Source organism: Orussus abietinus, unplaced genomic scaffold (assembly GCF_000612105.2).
Source record: "Orussus abietinus isolate OABI.00-Male unplaced genomic scaffold, Oabi_2.0 scaffold141, whole genome shotgun sequence".
NCBI classification, from domain to species: Eukaryota; Metazoa; Arthropoda; class Insecta; order Hymenoptera; family Orussidae; genus Orussus; species Orussus abietinus.
This window is the reverse complement of record NW_019394291.1, coordinates 221,067-240,500: the sequence shown is the minus strand read 5'-3', so window position 1 is coordinate 240,500 and position 19,434 is coordinate 221,067. Positions and strand designations below refer to the sequence as shown.

General features: G+C 37.8%; 5 protein-coding genes across 7 annotated transcripts in view; 2 read left to right on the top strand and 3 right to left on the bottom strand.

The window, feature by feature from the left end:
- Positions 1 to 6: 6 nt before the first annotated feature.
- On the top strand, positions 7 to 1,358 carry LOC105702995 (metallo-beta-lactamase domain-containing protein 1). The gene is made up of 4 exons (XM_012431030.2): positions 7 to 385; positions 444 to 608; positions 679 to 798; positions 866 to 1,358. The coding sequence occupies exons 1-4, from the start codon at positions 235 to 237 to the stop codon at positions 1,081 to 1,083; spliced, it is 654 nt and encodes a 217-aa protein (XP_012286453.1). The 5' UTR covers positions 7 to 234; the 3' UTR covers positions 1,084 to 1,358.
- On the bottom strand, positions 1,328 to 5,510 carry LOC105702994 (protein NRDE2 homolog). The gene is made up of 10 exons (XM_012431029.2): positions 5,132 to 5,510; positions 4,331 to 4,971; positions 3,870 to 4,230; positions 3,652 to 3,798; positions 3,309 to 3,577; positions 2,893 to 3,221; positions 2,239 to 2,779; positions 1,932 to 2,081; positions 1,683 to 1,858; positions 1,328 to 1,611 (listed from the first exon to the last, which is right to left on the bottom strand). The coding sequence occupies exons 1-10, from the start codon at positions 5,199 to 5,201 to the stop codon at positions 1,359 to 1,361; spliced, it is 2,937 nt and encodes a 978-aa protein (XP_012286452.1). The 5' UTR covers positions 5,202 to 5,510; the 3' UTR covers positions 1,328 to 1,358.
- Positions 5,511 to 5,757: 247 nt separating this feature from the next.
- Positions 5,758 to 7,318, bottom strand: LOC105702986 (surfeit locus protein 1). Its single transcript, XM_012431008.1, has 5 exons — positions 6,999 to 7,318; positions 6,695 to 6,816; positions 6,424 to 6,618; positions 6,187 to 6,354; positions 5,758 to 6,122 (listed from the first exon to the last, which is right to left on the bottom strand). Exons 1-5 carry the CDS (start codon positions 7,251 to 7,253, stop codon positions 5,909 to 5,911), a joined length of 954 nt encoding a protein of 317 aa, XP_012286431.1. The 5' UTR covers positions 7,254 to 7,318; the 3' UTR covers positions 5,758 to 5,908.
- Positions 7,319 to 7,741: 423 nt separating this feature from the next.
- Positions 7,742 to 10,304, top strand: LOC105702993 (adenosine deaminase-like protein). The gene is made up of 7 exons (XM_012431028.1): positions 7,742 to 7,909; positions 8,007 to 8,134; positions 8,452 to 8,643; positions 8,824 to 9,058; positions 9,122 to 9,257; positions 9,354 to 9,454; positions 9,545 to 10,304. Exons 1-7 carry the CDS (start codon positions 7,871 to 7,873, stop codon positions 9,719 to 9,721), a joined length of 1,008 nt encoding a protein of 335 aa, XP_012286451.1. The 5' UTR covers positions 7,742 to 7,870; the 3' UTR covers positions 9,722 to 10,304.
- A 102-nt stretch (positions 10,305 to 10,406) lies between these two features.
- LOC105702992 (protein dead ringer) overlaps positions 10,407 to 19,434 on the bottom strand; it is a 158,625-nt gene continuing 149,597 nt past the window's right edge. For 2 of the 3 annotated variants that reach the window (XM_012431025.2, XM_012431027.2), the window contains exons 7-9: positions 18,196 to 18,532; positions 15,548 to 15,744; positions 10,407 to 14,931 (exon numbers count right to left, since the gene is read on the bottom strand). In XM_012431025.2, coding sequence (XP_012286448.1) covers positions 14,777 to 14,931; positions 15,548 to 15,744; positions 18,196 to 18,532 — 689 coding nt within the window. In that variant the 3' untranslated portion in view covers positions 10,407 to 14,776. The remainder of the gene's footprint in view (positions 14,932 to 15,547; positions 15,745 to 18,195; positions 18,533 to 19,434) is intronic. The other variant, XM_012431026.2, reaches the window with a different exon arrangement.

Here is a 19,434-nt window from a genome sequence, read left to right as displayed (position 1 = left end):
GTTAATTGACAATTTCAATTATGTATCTTATTCATTTACATTGGGCTGAAATTAAATGATTTCTTGAGAAAATGAGAGACTAATTGGATAAGTTCTTGCATAAAATTTATTACCGGTCACATTAATATTTATAAAATACCAATTGATTATTGCTATTTTATCGTGAGTAAGGTGTTGGCATTTTAAATATCGAGGATTGTAATTAGAGTACAAGAAACAGGTTTATTTAAAACAATGAACGAGGTGATCGTACTCTTTGATGGGTACTCGAAGAAACTGGACCAGAATCGAATGGATGCGAATTGCACTAGCACGATAATTAAGGGTCCAAAGTTTATTATCGTCGACACAATGACTGCATGGGATAGAGAAAAAATAGTTGAAGGTGGTTAATACATTATAATTTTCTTTTTGCAAATAACATATGTTTTACATGCCATTAGCTCTAGCTCAAGAAGGTATCAAGCCTGCGGACATAGATTACGTGGTGTGTACTCACAGTCATGCCGATCATATTGGGAACAATAATCTGTTTACAAATGCAGAACATATAGTTGGGGCGCAGGTTCAACAACGGACAATATTTTATGAAAATAAATTTGAAAATGGTAACACGTTAAATCAGTGGGAAAACAAACTTTATTAGTCAATAAGACGTGAAATAACTCAACTTTTTAGGAGAATACCATATTTCCAATGGGGTTAAAGTTATCGCAACCCCAGGACACACGGCAGAAGATGTAACAGTCTTAGTTAAAACGGAAATAAATGATAAAAGTGTGACTTATGGGATAACAGGTTTTGTAGCAACATCCGTCCTTGTCAATTCCATTTTTTCTTTAATCAAAAATATATTTATCTTCAGGTGATTTATTTGAAAAGGAAGAGGATATTGTTAATCCCACAATCTGGAAAGACCTGGGATTGCCAGAACTTCGGCACATCCAAGCAAAGAATCGCTCTTACGTTATCAATGCAGTTGATTTTATTATACCTGGTCATGGTCCTAAGTTTGCGATTACAAATTCTGCAAGACGCCTTGTACAAGATGAACTTGAAAAAAATACACAACATGATCATTAAATTAGATGATTGATATATAGGTGCAATGATATGGTCTACACAAAAATCAATATGTCTATTAAATTGTTTTATTATGACAATTAGCCACAGTTTTAATAGCCTACATTTTAATATTTTTAGAAACTTCTATTAAAGAATACAATCCTATACACTCGTATATAATACAAAGTTATTACAGAAGTTATTATATACATTTGCAAACTGTTTGTGTATTTCGTATTTGTACTAGAATTTTTACAAATAACTGAAATGAATATTTCCCTCTTATGAAAATATTACCCTCTTAAAATATCCAATTCTTCTGGAGTCACATGCATCCTCAGTTCTTTTTCCCGAATAATATCTTGGATTTGGGTAAGGAGTTGAGGTGCGACCTCAGCTGCATCTGTATAGATGCCTCTTGCCCATGGACAATTTGCAATACTTTCATGATATACCTCTTCTCCTTTTTTCTCACATAAATTATGTTCTCTGAGTAGTAACATGTACAGCCTCCATAATAGTGGACAATGTTGCGTTTCACGTGCCCTTAAAAAATAATTAATGTAAAAACAATAAACAATATTCCATATTGAAAGCAATTTGTGACAATTATGTACTTTGCTAATCTTTGATGAATAGATAACAACTTGTTGAATGCTGGATTCAATTTCATCAAATGTCCTGTATTCCGTAGATTATTAATCTGAACACGTCCCGCTAGACATGTCACTATTGACTTCCATAGTCGTTTATTGTTGCTTGTTCTGTTTATCTTCCATAACGGCAAACTACTCTGTAAATAATTTCTTTGTGAATTTGCAAGTTACTATGTAACGTCATTCTCACTATCATTATTTTTCACGTACCTCCATTTCAGCAAATGCCGATAGTATGTAGAAATTATCTGGATAAGCATTTAAAGCACAATTTATAACCGTTCTGTATATAGATCGACACCTTAGATTTTGTTCACAATATAACTGCAAGAGTGCTATTTCACCTTCGTATAATCTTTCCTAAAAGGAAAATTTATAGATATAATGTCGTATTTAACACATTCCGTGCCACGTGTACCACCGAGGTACGTGTTAAACTCGGCTGGTACACGGTGTAGCACGGAACGTGTTAAATTAAAACGTATATATGTATAAATAGGTAATATGAAATATTCACCTGAAGATGCAAACATTCATTACTGTGTTCAAGACAATTCTTAAAAATTGTTAAAATGTCATAAATATTACGTTGATTCACATATAGAAAGTAAATATAACACATAATCAAGTCACATTCCAAGTTTGGTAAGAAATACGTCTCTTCTATAAATTGAGGTATAGGTGTCTGCAAAAATTGTTGCACGTTATCAAACAAATATTCTTCAACTTCTGCTAAAGAAGACTTGTTTGGTTGTGGAATCATTTGACAAAAAATTTCAAGTGCACGATCCTTATGTGATTCTTGATATGTTTCAGTATTCAGTAAAGTTTCAATAAGGGTCCTGTAAATACTGAAAAGAGCCGCTCTTTCTTCATAATTTGAAACTGACCCTGGATTATCATTTTGTAATTGAATGGCAGTTTTTAGTATATTTATGCACTGATCAAAACGGCCCATTTCTCGTTCTATCAAGGCATACTCTCGATAGAAGTGTAAATTATTTCTGTTCTCTTCTTTTTTTAAGAAATCCTTCAAGATGGTCTTGAGCTTCTTGTCTCTGATGAATAGAATACATATTTTTTGTAGTGATACAAAATAGCTATGTACTTATATTTACACTTATATTTGTACTGTAGCACATTTTAAACTATTAATTCAGATATAATATACCTGCTGTCGCTTTTAAGAGGATCATCTTTGTTAAGATGCACCAGCAATCTTTCAAATCTCAACCACCAAACATAGATACTTGTACGTTGGATATTAGGCAAACCTTCCGCTACAGACCGAAATGTATTTCTTAGAAAATCCAGAAAGGGCTCTTGGGCTGGATGAAACCTCAGGTATTGTGGACCCGATGTCAATCCACCCTCGAATACTCCTTCCAATAAAGCCTTTCTTTGCTTATAGCCAGCCATCTCTCCAATTTCAGGATATGTTAATGGCAGTAACACTTCCGAAGAATCAGCACTCCAATTCAGTTCAGCTAAACCTAAATCCTGTAGAATAGTTAATAATTACTAATCTAATACACTAAAATGATAAAGCTTAATTGGCCATTTGTTTCATTTTTCATGCAAGTTTACCTTGAACATCATATGACGAGATGGTAAAAGTGGAACTTTTAAACAGAGGAGAGCATATATTGCCATTCTGAAATTCGAATTGCGTGATATCATCGGATGAACATAGTCCGCCACATCTTCTGGTAAAACAAATCTTCGAGAATCACCTACTAGTTCGAGCTCTTCACTGCTTACACTTATCCAATGACAACTCTCTCTAAGCGATTCTACCCTTAACCACAATTGATTTAATGGTAATCTCGATGTTAATATCACTTCTTCCATTCCAACTGAAAAATTAAAATACATAAATTAAACTTCATTCCTCCGCCATACAAAAATAATCTTACATTAGTTAACTTACTTAATTTTCTTTCATCAATTGATCCTTGGAAACGTAAACCTTCTTTATCTAAATTAAGATTTAAACATAAATTTAACCGTAGGATTTCCCACATTTGCTCCCAAAGGCCAGTCTGTCTAAGAAAAATTAAGCATCGATACATCATATCTGTTGAGAACATAACATAATCATTATCTGCTCTTAAATATTAACTAAACCAATTAAACCAATATACATACCTAAAATACGACCATCTAATTCAGAAGTAACTTTTGCCCTTTGTCGAAGTGTGCAAAAATATTTTGAAAAATAACTTAAAACTTTAGGTACAGTGCAAATGGCAACAGACGCTTGCATTGTCATAATTAAAGTCTGCCAAAGAATCATATTTTGGGAATCCTTGTTTAATAATTTTTCTAGCTCCATGGAAAATTGATCAGCTGGTAATGTTTCTCCAATTAAGTATAATTTCAGTTTAAATAACTCTGTAGATTCTGGATTCTTTTTTAAAGCTGTTTCAACGATGGATAACTTTCTCTGACAAGATGTCACATAATTATCCCTTGTCACTAAATGGTTTTGGAACTTAGCAAAGAGATCCTATAAATATGTAATGAACGTTTATTGAAATTAAAATTTGGTAATTTGAATAATGTATCCCTATATATATATCTGTAATTACTGAGATTAAATTATGTACCTGAAAGTCTACATATTGTTGCCATAGTGTAATATCATTAGGATTCTGTGTTAGTTTTTCATTGAATTCTTGTGTCCTTTTCTTATACTCCTCTTCTAAATTGACACAAAAACTTGGCAGTTCTTCTTTATTATCAGTATCTGCTTTTCGAGATTCTCTCTTAATGACTGTATCTTTTTTTTTTAATCTCTCTGCATCAAGATTTTTAACATGGTATCTTTGGAAAGAATCTTTTAAAAAATGCTTCCTTGAAATGCATGCTGAATGTCTTTTTTCGACATTATATAATGGGCGAACACGTGAACAAAGAGTATCGACGGTACAGTTGCCTCTATCTCTGTGCCTATCTTCAAAAAATACATTTTTCACATCGAGCGGAGTCTTGCATTTTGATTTTGAACTTCTATATTTTTTTGACTCTTTTTTATGTCTTTTGACATGTTTTGCACTATCAATAACTTTATCCTCGCTGTGAACTACCAATGGAGGTAGTGTTTCAGCGATGTAACTTTCTTGCGCTTGAGATTCATCAGCATCCAGATACTCATCGGACGAAGAATCCGATATTGTAATCGTTGATTTCTTAAGTGTGACATCTGCTCCAAAGCTTGAATTTGACAACCAATTTGTTTTATCTTCAGCTAAACAAAAGGCAATAAATAAAATTACCTATTTACGTATTGGTTAATATATCTTAACAGTGCAGAGACACAAAACTTATAATTATAGCTGATCAAGTTATTTAAACTATTCACACACAAGCATACAATTTAAGGTTAAAGTAATTAATGGAAGTATTACGTTTCTGTGGGATGCTGCCAGACAATTGTGGAGTGCCGTCATTTTCAGAGTATGCAGGGAATAATGACATATTTTCTAAATATTTATAAATCGTTGCAATCACGTCATTGTATCAAACTATCATTTTATTATAATTTTAATCGTGTGGATCCGTGTATCTGCCATTTACGAAGTACATACGCATGTGATAGCGGACAGCGGAAGGAAAACGTAACCTCTCTTATAAACAGCGCCACTTGCAATTAGAGGTTAGAATGTCATCTGTCGCATCCATCACAGAATTGTTTATTTCTAAAATGATTGGAACGAGATATACTGCTTTTGACTTTAAAAATGTTTTAGCATCAACCGTGGAAAGACAACCATTTATCAGCTATTATCAATCCGTAAGTGTATGAAGAAAACGTTCAAATTAAAATGCTAGACTACTATTTAGCCATTAACATTTAAGGTTAAGGGTTTAAGAGTTAACTAATAACTATTTCGTTAAAATGAAAGAAATTGGTTATAAGAATTGGTATGTCATATTCCAGTGACATTGAATATTTAGATGTGAAAGAAAAAGACATAAACAGTGCTATATGATTTTAATGTAGTTGTAAATGAAACGTAATACAATATAATACAAAACTTTTAAACTCATTTTAATACTAATAAACAAAATACATGATTACATTTATATATAGTACAAGTTTCACTATAGTCTTCTTTTAGCCAATAGTTTCCTATCCTTATTAAATTGTATTTATGACTGTATAAAACGTATCATAGCACATATTAAAGAAGAGGACGTTTTTGTATGAATTGTCTAAACCAAAAATATGATGTTACTGCTGACAAACTGTACCAAGTAACGATGTAACTAAAGTGCTCGTTTCTTAAATTTACTATTGTTTGTCCACCAATAGCACCTTTTGATGGTGTATCATTGGCAACCATATCAATCATAACAGGAGCAGCACCAGTTAATTCAGCCATTGCATTTAAGTCTCTAAAACATAATGTTAGTATTTCATAACTCTTTATTAAAAATATTCACATCATTTCACTTATACCTGTAATACCAAACACCAGCTCCTGGAGAATTATGAGGCAAAAAAGGAGGTCGAGTTTCATGTGATCGCACTAATCCTGTGATTTCTACAGTTTTTGGTACTTCACTCAATTCTTCGTGTACTTTATAATTTTTTGGAACCCATCCTCTGTTGACTAAAATTGTTATGCTGGAATAATTTATTAACAACCATTAGTGTGAGTAGGTAAATAAATTATCAACTTTATAATTTTCTTACTTTCGATTTTCTACTTTGAATGGTGTGATAACGTGGTTGCCAATTTTAGATTTTCCAGAAAAAATTCCACTGTTTCCTTGATTTCCATCTTGATGAACAGTTAAACTTTTGGGTCCTACTAGAAATTCTTTGTCATATAAAAATCTTCCTTTTACTTTTATTGGATAATATTCCATTGACTGTATTTCAAACAAACTAGACATTAAAATGGATATGATATTAAAACATTTGTTAAGAAGGATAATACTTTTCATAATAAATATTAACTTACTCTTCAGGTAATTCCTGAGGTTCTGCAGAAGTTCTTAATTTTAATTTTTCCATTAATTCTGTCTTCCATTTTAGTCTTTGAACCTGCCACGTCCCAAGGATGAAAGTAACAATTGGAATGGCCTTATGAAGAAATCAAAGTTAACAGGATCTATTCCCCTTTAATTTTATGCCAGACATAATTCCTCGCTTACATTTATTTTTCATTTATAAAGGGATTTGAACATCGGAAACTGATCATCACTACGTGAAAAATAAGAAAAGCCGAGACTTCTTAAATTATTTTATGAAGTTAACAGACTTGCCAATAAACTGAACCCATATATACCAATGGGTTCGTCATTAGTTGTGTCTTCTTCGGCAGCTTGGCTTGCTGAAAATACGCTGTGCTTTGCATCTCTGTAATTTCTTGTTGCAGTCTCGCTAAACAATCTCTTTCCAAGTATCCCGTTTCTAACTCCATACAGTTTAATTAGGAGTATCAATTCTCGTTGCGTTCCTCTTGTTGACCAACTCGCATTTGCTAATCGCAAAGTAACATTTCTTGCAAGGAAATTCATTTTATGACACTAATCTTGCTACAAATTACTTATAATAAATTGCGTGCAAAACCCGGCAAAACGGAGTCGTACCGAGCAGTACTATAGATGAGTTAGGACATTGCTCACGGGATGATCGCGCTTTGTGCTGCCCTCGGTGGAGAATGCGGCCGACTCGTGCACTTGCCATTTTTTACCACTCAATGGCAGCGCAATTCATTTCATTGAATTCTCGAGAATTTAAGAACACTACTTGTTACATAAACTATGAAGTTATCTACCAATTCGAAAATTCTTTTGGCCGAGCTTTACGGCCGATATTTTATTAGCGTTACAATGACGAGCGATGAAGTGCGAATGAAGATTTTTATTGGCTACAAAGGAACAACGGAATGGGAGAACTTCTGCTATACGTCTTTTGCAGCCAATCAGAACCTCTTATTCACGCTTCGTAGCTCCATCGCTTGTTACTGTAGCGCTAATGAAATATCGGCCTTATCCCTTCGAGGTGCATGAATTCTGCCGGTGTATACTAAAGCTTTGTTTACATATATATATTTCCACTTGTTGAACCGAAGTTGTTAATTGAATATTTCTAATTGTACGAAAGTTAATTTTTAGATTTTAAAGTTAACTAAATGGATCTACACGCGTTTTGCCGATCGCTACCAAAGATAGTAAGTACTATTATTCTGCAGTAGATAAAATTTGGATAATTGTTTATGTTTATGGTTTTATTTCATAACTTCATTTACTGATGTACCCTGTTTGCAGGAACTTCATGCTCATTTGAATGGATCTGTTAGTTCTTGCACTCTTAAGAAATTACGCAAATTGCAATTTTCTGGGGCAGAATTTAATCAAGATATCGAAAATGACAAAGATCCATTGTCACTTGAAGAGTATGTACAGAAAAAAGCAAAATATATTTATGGGTATTCCGTGGAAAGTTATTAATAAATTTTAAATATGGTGTATATATTTTTTTCCATTGGGCATAATCCCATTGATCGTAATTTTTGAATCTGTATGTAAATTTTCTGAAAAATATCTGGTTGGTTTATTTATTTCTCTATATTCGATTTACATATGGTAGTTGAGAGTAAGGAGAACAAGTTGAAAAATTCCTGCGTAGATGATATATCGTTTTCATAATTTAAATACATGTTTTTCTTTGATGCATCTGTGTAATATGGAATTCATTTTTAATCAAATCTAGGTTTTTTGAGAGTATAGATATCGTTCATCAATTGACAAATACTCCAAACGCTATATTTAAAGTATCATGTGATGTTATTAAGGAATTCTGGGAAGATAATGTTATTTACTTGGAATTAAGGAGTACACCACGAGAAGTTGAAGGAAGTATGACAAAGAAGGAATATATATTGGCTATAATAAGAGCCATTGAGTTAAGCATATCTTCTTAATCTTCTTTAGAAATTGGCACTATTAACAGTCCACTGTACAATTTAAAAAATTTTAATAGTCGATCAACTAGTAGATTTAATCTTACTGCTATTAGTTTAATAGATGCAACTGTCCTTTTTATATGCAAATATGATATTTATATCTCAGGCTTCTTTCTTAGGATGTGTAAAATAGAATGTCCTAACATTCTTGTTAAACTTTTAATATCAGTCAATCGTAAACATGGTTATGACGCTGCAAAGGAAAACATTGAACTTGCTATATCTATGCACAAAGAATACCTTGATATAGTCGGTATCGATCTAAGTGGTGATCCAACACAAGGAGATGTATTTATAGAATTATTGGATAAATGTCGTAAAGTTGGTCTGAAAATTTCAGCTCATTGTGCAGAGGTGAATATTTACTTAATGTATTATTTTTGGAACAAAGTACATATATCATTTCATCTTTATCAGGTTCCTAATGAGATAGAGGTAATGGACATTATAAACTTTAAACCAGATAGATTAGGCCATTGCACATGTGTCCATCCGAATTTAGGAGGATCACAGTTGTTATTTGACATGCTTCTTCGATCAAAAATTCCAGTAGGTAAGATATATCACTGGAATATTGCAGGGGATAAATAATTAGATTATACCCACAATATTTTATAACGTATTAATTCGAATTACTATCCTTACATAGAATTGTGCCTGACATCTAACGTAAAATGTAAAACTGTACCTTCTTATGAATCTCATCATTTTAAATACTTATATGAAAATGGACATCCGTTATGTATATCTGTAAGTATATATTTTATCCGGAAATATCGAAACTTTTATGACAAAGTGGAAATCCTACATTTTATTAATGTTGATTTTCATTTTTCATAGACCGATGATAAAGGTGTGTTTAATACCTCATTATCTGAAGAATTTAGACTGGTTAGTCAACACTTTGGATTAAAAAAAGAAGATTTAAATGACATTTCAAAGGCGTCCGTTCAATTCGCTTTTGTCACTGAAGAGGAAAAGGCCAAGTTAACGGCTGTAATTAATAACTTTTGTTGAAGTCATGTCATTTTAGCAATTGCAATCTCGATAAACAAGTACGAAACGTTTCGCTCGAACCGTGATCTACTGTTGAGTAGAAAGTTAAAGCAGTATACTATTGCAACGTTTATGGATCAATAAATCACTGCCTGATTTCGTAATATTTCTTGATTTTCATTAATCATTTTGTTCATTTCAAGAGAATAAGTGGTAAGTCTGTATATAATTCACAGAACAGAGTCGTAAATTACCGACACTCTTTGAATAATCAGAAAACTTCTGAGCAGAATGCTATGACTTCTCTACAACACATTGGCATTTTCTTTTGACAAGGTTATAGTCATCGAATTTCCTAGCAAAACATTTTAACACTTTGAGTGCCGCAGCTCGCTACAACGAAGGTGTTAAAATACGTATAAAAGTAATGTCGATTTTATTCATAATCGTGGAGCACGTTTACATAGATTTACAGATAGTAACTACGCAGCTACCTAAGGACACTACAATAATTAAATGTCATCGGTGTTCTGTGTCTTCTTTAATACTAATATATGTATATATGTATGTATGTATGTATATATATATACAACATTTATAATAATAATAATAATAGTAATAATAATATATCTGCATACGTGATGCGATTCTCGTTTACTTCCGTAAATAAAATAAAATTGATCAACCCTAATGCTGCATGTACCATTTCGAAGTGGTCAGGATCGTCTTTGAGCCACTCGTCCGATCACAATTAGTCAAGTATGATATAAAAGGGCGTGCATATATCGCAACTAATTAAAACGCATCCTTGCGACCTCTTTTCCACGTAATCATTCGCACGCCGACTTATTTGCCCGGGCGTTTTGCATACAATATCCTAAACACAGATTCCGATAGCGAATTGCCGCGACGGAGCAACATTTACGAATCACAAAATTTACAAAGCTCCGCCATCCATTCGTCAGTGATTGCGCGAACGGCGATCGCTCGTGAGAAGCGGTCGTCCCCAGGTTTTCACATTATTCTTCCCAATTCGTGAATAGTGGAAACCACTTGAAGGTCTCGCGCGTAAGAAAAAAAAAAAGAGAAAAAAAAGGAATCTCGAAAGATAACATCTCGCGCTCGCCCAAAAGTCCGCATATCGCGCGAAGGGCCAAAAACTCGGTAGGACGTAATTTTGATTATACAATATCGTTTGGTTTTGCGGCGCAACGAATCAAAGCGGCGTCGTCCGTACTCGCGCGATGGCCGCGAAACATCAGTAACCATGATGATGACGACAATATGTATACATATATACTCGTATTTATAATTGTATTTATATTTATATATATATATGTATAATATATAAAGTTAATCGATAGTAATAATCGTCACAGTAATAATTAACTGCTAGAGTACTATTCATCCTATGTAACAGTCTTTTTGGCTAATCTTCAAACTATGAACAATAAAACACTTTTTTTTTCTTTCTTTTCCCCTCCGCGCCTCGATAATATAAAATCATAAAGTCGAATCCGTTAGCCGTCTCTCTCGCGGCCGCCATTTTGGCTCGATCGTCGGGCGTCCCTCGAGGATCGGCTCTCTTTTCCGGGACGCTACCCTAGTATCTCACCTCTCGCTACATAGGTATCCTATCGACTATGACTAAAACAGATGCTTTACTCTTCTTATATAGCGATTATTGCATACATCCTTGGACGTAGGCGTTTTGTATGATCGTGTCTCGCGCGTACCGAGGTACCTAACCTTACTTCTCTAAGTGCGCCTGACGATTTCGCGTCGCGTGGCTAGGACCCAAGCGGTCTCTTGCGGGTTCCTTCGGGGCTGCTTCGAGGGTTCGGATGCGACCGATTGCCGCGTCTTCGCTCTTCTCGACTCGAAATTGCGCGCGGTCGAGGGGCGAGACCCAGAGTGTAGAAAAGAGTAGCGTATATTTGCGACAGAAGTGAGGAGATTAGCTCGTACGCCGTTGGCGCGATTAAAATTAAGGGCTGCGCTATACGTATCCGGTTTACGCGTGGTCGGCCATTTTGCGTGCCGGGGGGGACGCTCGGTCCTAAACTCCGCGAAATTCCGAGGAGAAACGCCCGTGGGGCTTCGTCGAGGGGGTTGGAACGTTCTTCAAACGGGGGGACCCGAAGGAGGACCTCGGAGAGGAACTTCCACGAGGACGAGGCCTTTGGTCCTTCCACGGAGACTCCTCGGCCGGGGGTGTTTCGTCCTCCCACGGGCGTTTCTCGCTCGCTATGTACAAACTTATCAACGATGCGAAGAGGAATGCCTTACTTTTATTCGTCTCGCGCTATCCGGAGATCGCGATCGTAACTTTAGCGGATGAAAGGCCAGTCGGCAGAAGCGGCCGTTCCGGAAGGGACCGGCCGGTTCGCCCTGGCCTTTATTGCGAGGGCAATTTGTGCCGTTTTGCCCGTCAGTCACTGATCCGATTAATGTAAGGGCATGCACGCGGGAACGCGCGTTTAATATCCTACGTTAAAATTAGGGGGCCCACCCTCGCACGTTCTATAACGAGAAACTGCGGAGGTTTTCGTTCCGCAGCGTACCTAGGAATCGAAGGAAATAAATAAGTTAAGACATTTTGATTTAGCGATAGAACGATAAAAAAGAATGAGAACTGTCGACTGATACTTGACGGAAGAATATATTCCTGACGCGTACTAATACTATCCGGCCTCTGAACTTTCGGTCAAGGTGCTTCCGCCCAAAGACGTCCTTATACCACTTCGCTCCATCGGGATGCAATCGCCGCTACAGTTTTTCGTGAGAAATCTCGATTACTCGTTAGATGATAGAAATTTAGGTAACTGCGAAAATCAATTTCTCCCTTGAAGCCGCCAAGCGAGGAATGAAAGACAAGAGAACGGGTCCGAAATAAAAATGAGTCTCTTTCCCTCTACCGCTAAGCGGACTTCCCGATAAGATAATGGAACCGATGACCGATGTTCCATCCAAATGTCAGATTTTGCAAAAGCAAAATGCTCCACGGATTGAAAACGCATAGATTGTTATATATATAATCGACAATTACTTTGGCAGTGATCGGACATCATCTTCGGAGGATATTATATTTCGAAGGAACTTAAATATACGGAAGCTTCTCGATCGAAAGCCAAACAAGGCGTACAGATCTACTTAAAAAGAAACATCTGTTTTTCATTGCACACAAATCATACATACTTTGCTAATCATACGATTACGATACCATTCGATCCGAAACGGAGAAGCCTACTTTGTTAAGAATTCGCTCGACATTACATAGAATTTGCATCGTGGAAATTGTTGTTAGTATATGGAACAGTTCCCACGGTTGTTCCGTACAGGTGGATGAAAGAGTTTGTGTCAGAAGTCGTTAGAAAAAAAAAAAAAATACACAAAAGCTTCTAATAAGTCTGCTTAACTTGATCCGTCGAAATTGGCGCAACTGCACTTCAGACAAAATAAATTGGCAGCTTCGTTTTGCTAGCGCGTGCAAAGATCATTTTCTCGGGGTTTTGTCATGCAAATTTCGTCGAATCGACTTTTGCGTTTCCTAGAGGTCCTGTTAAAAATTCGGTTGTACTTTGTTCCTTATATTTATTTGTTTCGTGGATCTTTTCTCGGGTCGCGGTTTCACAGAACTGATTATGTATAGTTGATCGTTGCGTTTGAGTACTTTTTAGTATAAATGCAATAAGACACTTCCCTATACTTAGTTGTAGTCAAACCCGTACACGCGTGTCTGTGGAGCCTTGTCAATGAAACACTTTGCAGAAACTTTGTAACGGAGGTAGCGTGTTACTTCGTAATGTCCTCGTTTTACGGTTTTCTATTACTGATCGATTCTGGAGAAAGAAAATATATCCGCAGTTTCTATCGCATAATTAATTGTACATGGCCGAAAGCTGGTAAGACAGGTATAAACGAAATCACTTATTCTTTTTTTTTTTACCATCCACGGTATGTCACAATATGTACTGGTCAAAGATATAATAAAAGGAATACCTAACTTTTTGAAAATTCTCAAAAATAAAACTACTTTAAAACTGCATACAGCGGCCGAGTGAGTGCGATAGATCTTTTGTCCGGGTAAAGACAACGTAAATAATAATCAATGTTTGTTTACCACCTGGTTCAATAAAAAAGAAAAGCGGCATTACAAATGATATCATTTCGGCAATCAAGCACTTAAACGTAACACTTGCAATATTTAGACCGGAGCAATTGAAATTAAAGGAACACTGAGTCGATGGTGTAAACTGTATTACAGGAAAGTAAGAAATGCCCTGTATACAATAATAAAAAGCGTTGTTAAACATGATATGAGTACAAAGCAGCGGTACATGAGCTGATCGATATTTCCATGACTGTACAGGTCTTGAAATGTTGAATAAAAACGATTAAATTGGATAGTGATGATTTCATGTTTTTTCCGTTAAACATGTCATAGGTCGATTGGAGTCGCTCCAATCTCCGTCCGCAGATGATGTCACATCGATGAGACGTCTGATTAATAAAAATCAGGAGAAAACATAAAGATCACTGTACTACTCGCTATACCGTATAATAAAAAATTCCAGGATGGATACTTAGATTCCGAAAAGTAAAACGTAGACTCGGACAAGGAAACCTCGTTATGCCCCGACTGCAACATTTCGTGCGTGTCTTTCAAGAAATTGAGATCAAACGTTAATAAATGCGCAACCCGAAGTGCGCATCACTAACTGAAAGGAATCATCGAGTGCCTCTAAAACTGCCTTCGAATGGAATATATAAAACTAACGTTGATGCCCTACTCCAGTGATTTCCTTGCGGTTTGCTGCACGGCGAGTAGCGTTAAAACACGTAAAAGAATTACATTTTCAAAGAGCGGAAACTGTCTTGCTTGGGATACGTCGCATTCGCTGGATCGCAATTTTCGAGTCGATGCGTTTCGGAGTTAAGGGATGAACTCTTTCACTCGCCGCACTCGTAGGCTGCTCCAATCGGAACGGGCTCTCGTTACAGAAGGATGCTAAGATCAAATTAAATACCGAAACGTTGAATTAATCGAAGTAGGAGCACCCCGTTTCGGTACGCTCACGACACGATACCGCGCGCTGTTTTCGTACTGTTGGTCGTCGTGGATGTTGCGCTCCTGCTGTTGTCCGTCTGGGCGAACAGGACACCCTCGTACATGACTCCGTTTAACTCCATACTGACCACTAAGGAATTGTCTCCGTTACGGCCGTCTCCTGTGAAATAAAAGAAAAATAATCAATTTTAGTCCCATAACGATTGACCGGTAAAGGTGTAATTCCGAAATTCAACCAGGTCTAACGATTGGCCCGTAAAAGTGCCCACTAAAAATCGTATTGACGTTGATAACCAATCGGGAAAATATTTATCTGAAACTTTCTGCAGAAACGAGACGTCAATCTCTCGTAAAGATCTTCTCGAGTTAGAAAACACGCAGATTCTTCCTTCGCCTCCTCGAGTGGCATTGAAACGTGTACAACAATTACTTAATTTTTTATATCACGGCAACGGAGAGAAGACACTTCCCATCTGGTTTCACAGCCCAAGTGATTACGATCTCGTTTTCAGAAAAAGTTGGACGGGAAATGACACTCCATCGATCTTGGATTTCTATGCATCCGTTCCAGATGTTCGCATTGAACTTTCTACTCCGCAGAGTAGGTACAGATACCGGTGAAGTGACTTTGTTTTGGTGACGATACTTCCTAGGTAATTGGTTATCAACTTACGAATTTCAACTGTAATTTACGAAAGTAGCCAGGAATACGTGTTAATGTTTATTCGAGGGAGCTAATACTCGTGTTATTATTTACTCGGCAAAGAAGAACGAACCTCTGTTGGAGATTTTGATGTGTGTACCAGGGAGAGCTCCGAACTTCTTCTCCGTGGGGCTTTCGTCGTCGGAAAGCGACCTTTTGGCAGCAGGTGGAATCGGCGTGCCGGAAAGCTCCTGATCCCTCTTCTGGTGTGCACTTCCGCCGGAGGAAGGTGGGCTTTGCCTGGCGGGAGAGGAGGACATTGGCGAAGACCTGAATACCGATCGAGAACGTGACGTTCAACGACTTTTCTTACATAATCGAGCTGATAAGCGGAGATTAGTCCGCGCATTTGGGACCCAAGGATAACGCCCGATTGCATCCGGATCGCGAGACCAGACTCCGCGTTTTCTGGGAATAACGCGAGCGAGCAACTTTACACCCGAGACGCCGGCAGCCAATTTGCCTTTCAGTCCTGCCATGAATTTCACCCTAACTACCAAATGCCGTTTCAACGAGGGAATACCTGACTGTGATTATTTCCGCAGATTTGTCGGAGGAAACAAACAACGGTCGGTTTTATTGCCTCCGTCGCGTTTCAAAGGCGGCTCGCGGTCCGGCTTAAAGGGTTTCACCACTTTGACGCACCCAAAAATTTTGTTGAAGAATTAAAACGTTTTCATCCAAATTAAAGTACAGTAAGGTATTATACTACTATTAAATTTGCTCACTGCAAAAATTGGTGATCGTGCGGTGGGCACGATAACTCAGTCCAGGTGTAAACGCGTTTTTCTTAAAACTGCATTATAAAAATCGGTGGGCACTCTAACTCCGCCAATTTTTACTCAATCGTCTTGATTCTTTTTTTATTTTATTCGTGATATGTTTATCTAGCGAAATACGTATGGTTTTTCCAATGTATTGATATTCGCAGTTTTTATTCAACATTAATTAACGAAATTTAGGGCAAAATACGTATCTTTCCTTTCGAATTGATGCCATTTTGTGCAAAATGCATATTTTTGAAAACGGCTACGTATTTCGCTAGCTTTTGGGCTACAGATACTAATTCTTTTTCGTTTATTGTTCTAACTTAAACCTGGACTGAGTTATCGTGCCCACCGCACGATCATCGATTTTCGCAGCCCTCCGGTAAATCGCCTTTCAAGCCGCCATTTTTGTAAATAAAAAGATACAAAAAAAGCATGTTTTTCTTTAATAGTAGTACAATTCCTTACTATACTTTAATTGAGATAAAAACGTTTTAATTCTTAAAAAAAAATTCTTGGAAAATCGTAATTTTTGGGTGGGTCAAAGTGGTGTAACCCCTTAACAGAGCTCTCGTCTTTTCGAATACGTTTGGACGATGGAAAGGTCGTCCTTAACACATTCGCGACCGCTGACGTGAATTCACGTTTTTTCGAGTTCTATTCCGTATTGCCGCTGACGTGAATCACGTCTATGACGATACACGATACAAGTTTGCGGCAACCAGTTTCAGAATTTCATTATTTTCGCCGGTACTTGGTATTTGAAACGGAAAACATTTCCCGGTCGCGATTGTGTTAAGAAATCAAACGAGAAAACGATTCCCGGCAATTGCGCCGAGAATACGATCGACGTCTAAGTGCCCACGTTTTCTATTAATGCAAACGAAACGATGTTGAACGTACTGAAAATGGGCTTCGCAAAGTACCTCGGTCGATCGATCGATGAGAAGTCCTAGAGAAATTCTAATCGAAAATGTGACTAAAATTTTCATTCGAGGGTTCGATGGGAGGCCCAAATCCCACTAAATGCGCCGGGCGTCTCACGGAGCGCGGCGCGTCAACGCGTCGAGGATAAACAACCACCCAGAATTGTCCTTAATCACTTCCGCCGCAGTTCTGATAATTTTCCATCTTTGAATCATTGGCGCGCCGCGCTCTGTGTGACATTCGTTGCGTTCGGGAAGACTTCACCTCGAGACTCGTGCTCGGGAGGTATTTCAATGTCGCGTCTCGAAGTCATCCTGGGTCGGAGTGAACCATCGATATGTAGTAGTGGACTATCTATCGTTACATTTCATTTCAGAATATAGAGCAAGATCAGGGAAAGGCTCTCTTACTCACAAGGAAGGTAGCCCAGGTCGATCTCTCCGATTTGATTTCTTTTATAATATGTTATAGTAGATTAAGAACTAAGCGACACGTATGTTTTTTTATCTGCCATTAAACACTTTACGGGGGTGAAACTGCCATCCAAAGTAAGGCCTGTGAGGGGTGGCTTCACCCCTTAATTCTTTTTTTTTTTTCAATTGAGAAAATTATATTTTTCATTTCTCGTTATGAGAAAGCTTTTCCAGGTGGATTGGTTAAAAAATATTATGTTCTTATGGGTGAAACTGCCAAATCGCCCCTTGACATGCTTTACTTTGGATGGTGGTTTCACCCCCTTGAAGTGTTTAATGGCAGGTAAAAAAAAAATACGTGTCTCTTAGTTTTTAGTCTACTATACCATATTATAAAAGAAATCAAATCGGAGAGATCGACCTGGGATACCTTCCTTGTCAGTAGCGTACAGACATTTTGGAGGGGGACAGGGATCCTACAGTAATCTCTGTCTCTCTGAAAATCTCGATTTACTTCCAAGGGTCAAAACAGTGAACGTAGTCAGTCCAGTACTGTATGTCGGTGGAAAGAACCAAAATCGAAAAAGCGGGAGGAAAAATAAGGATAGACTCACCTGAGTCCCAAGTCCAGTGCCTCCCTCTGTGGCTCGGGGCTGGAAGCCGGTGGCAAGGGCGAGTGCGAGGCCTGCGGGGACAGCGGGGGCTGGTGGCCCACCCCGGGGTAGAGGGTATTGTTGTTGTACATATTCCAGAGGGTTAGCCGGGACACGTCGAGGGCGCTGAAAGCGCTATCCCTGGGAGGTGTCGAGGACGGCGGCGAGGAGCTCCCCTGGCGGTGGATCATCGGGGGTGGCGTGCCCGCCCCGGCGCTCCTCAGCTCCTTGTTCAGCAACTTCACGTACTCCACCATACGAGCCTCGAATTCTGCGGGGGCCATGCCGGGAATGGGACCTGGATGATAAATCGCATCGATTAAAAATAGACTTTATCTTCAGTTTTCTTTTCCATTAATTTCATGGTTCAAGTACGCCACCAAAAATGACGCGCGCGGCGTCCCTAGCAACGGGTAGAGTTCGATAATTCTCAGTAATATAAAATTGGAGAAGGTAACTGTGAAAGATCCCGTAAGTTACCGAGAATGTCGAGAATGTATGAGAACGTTGATTTATTTTATTTATGCATCAGGTTTTGTCGTTTAAATAACATTTCCTTTCGATGCACTTCAAAGTTCAAGCTAAAGAGTAGTAAATACCGTTAGAAAATATTGATTATAGGGTTCTTATTTCCTTCCAGCTAAAAATATTCACGTATGTACAAATTCACGGGATATCCCATGCGATTTATTGCAAGACGAGTTGATATTTCATGTTTTCGGCGATGCCGTGCGACGAAGCGAATCAGGGAGGTTCTGATTGGCTACAGAGAACGTACAACGGAAATTCCCCCCTCTCGGATGTTTCTCTATAGCTAATCGGAACCTTCCGTTCACTCTGTTGTAAAACTTTGAATTCTCATCATTTCTCGATATAAAGAGCTTTGAAGAAATTACCGACAAGTTACCGAGAATTTCTCATCGTTCCTGACGTAACGCACCGAGTTTAGAACTATAAGTTCGGTAACGAGCTACCCCACGCTGGGCGCCGAAGTCTCACAGATCGCGTCGGCAATAACTAATCAGGACTGTGTTTAACTCCATGCGTCTTTACGCAGTCTCGATCGGTTGTCGCACCGAGTTGACGCACCGCGCTCCGTGTGACGTCCGACGCGCTCGGCGGAACAGCCCCAAGACGCGGAGCGATCTCTCGGCGAGGGTGGCGCGAGTAAAGAGGAAGAGTCGGTGGACGTTAAATTAA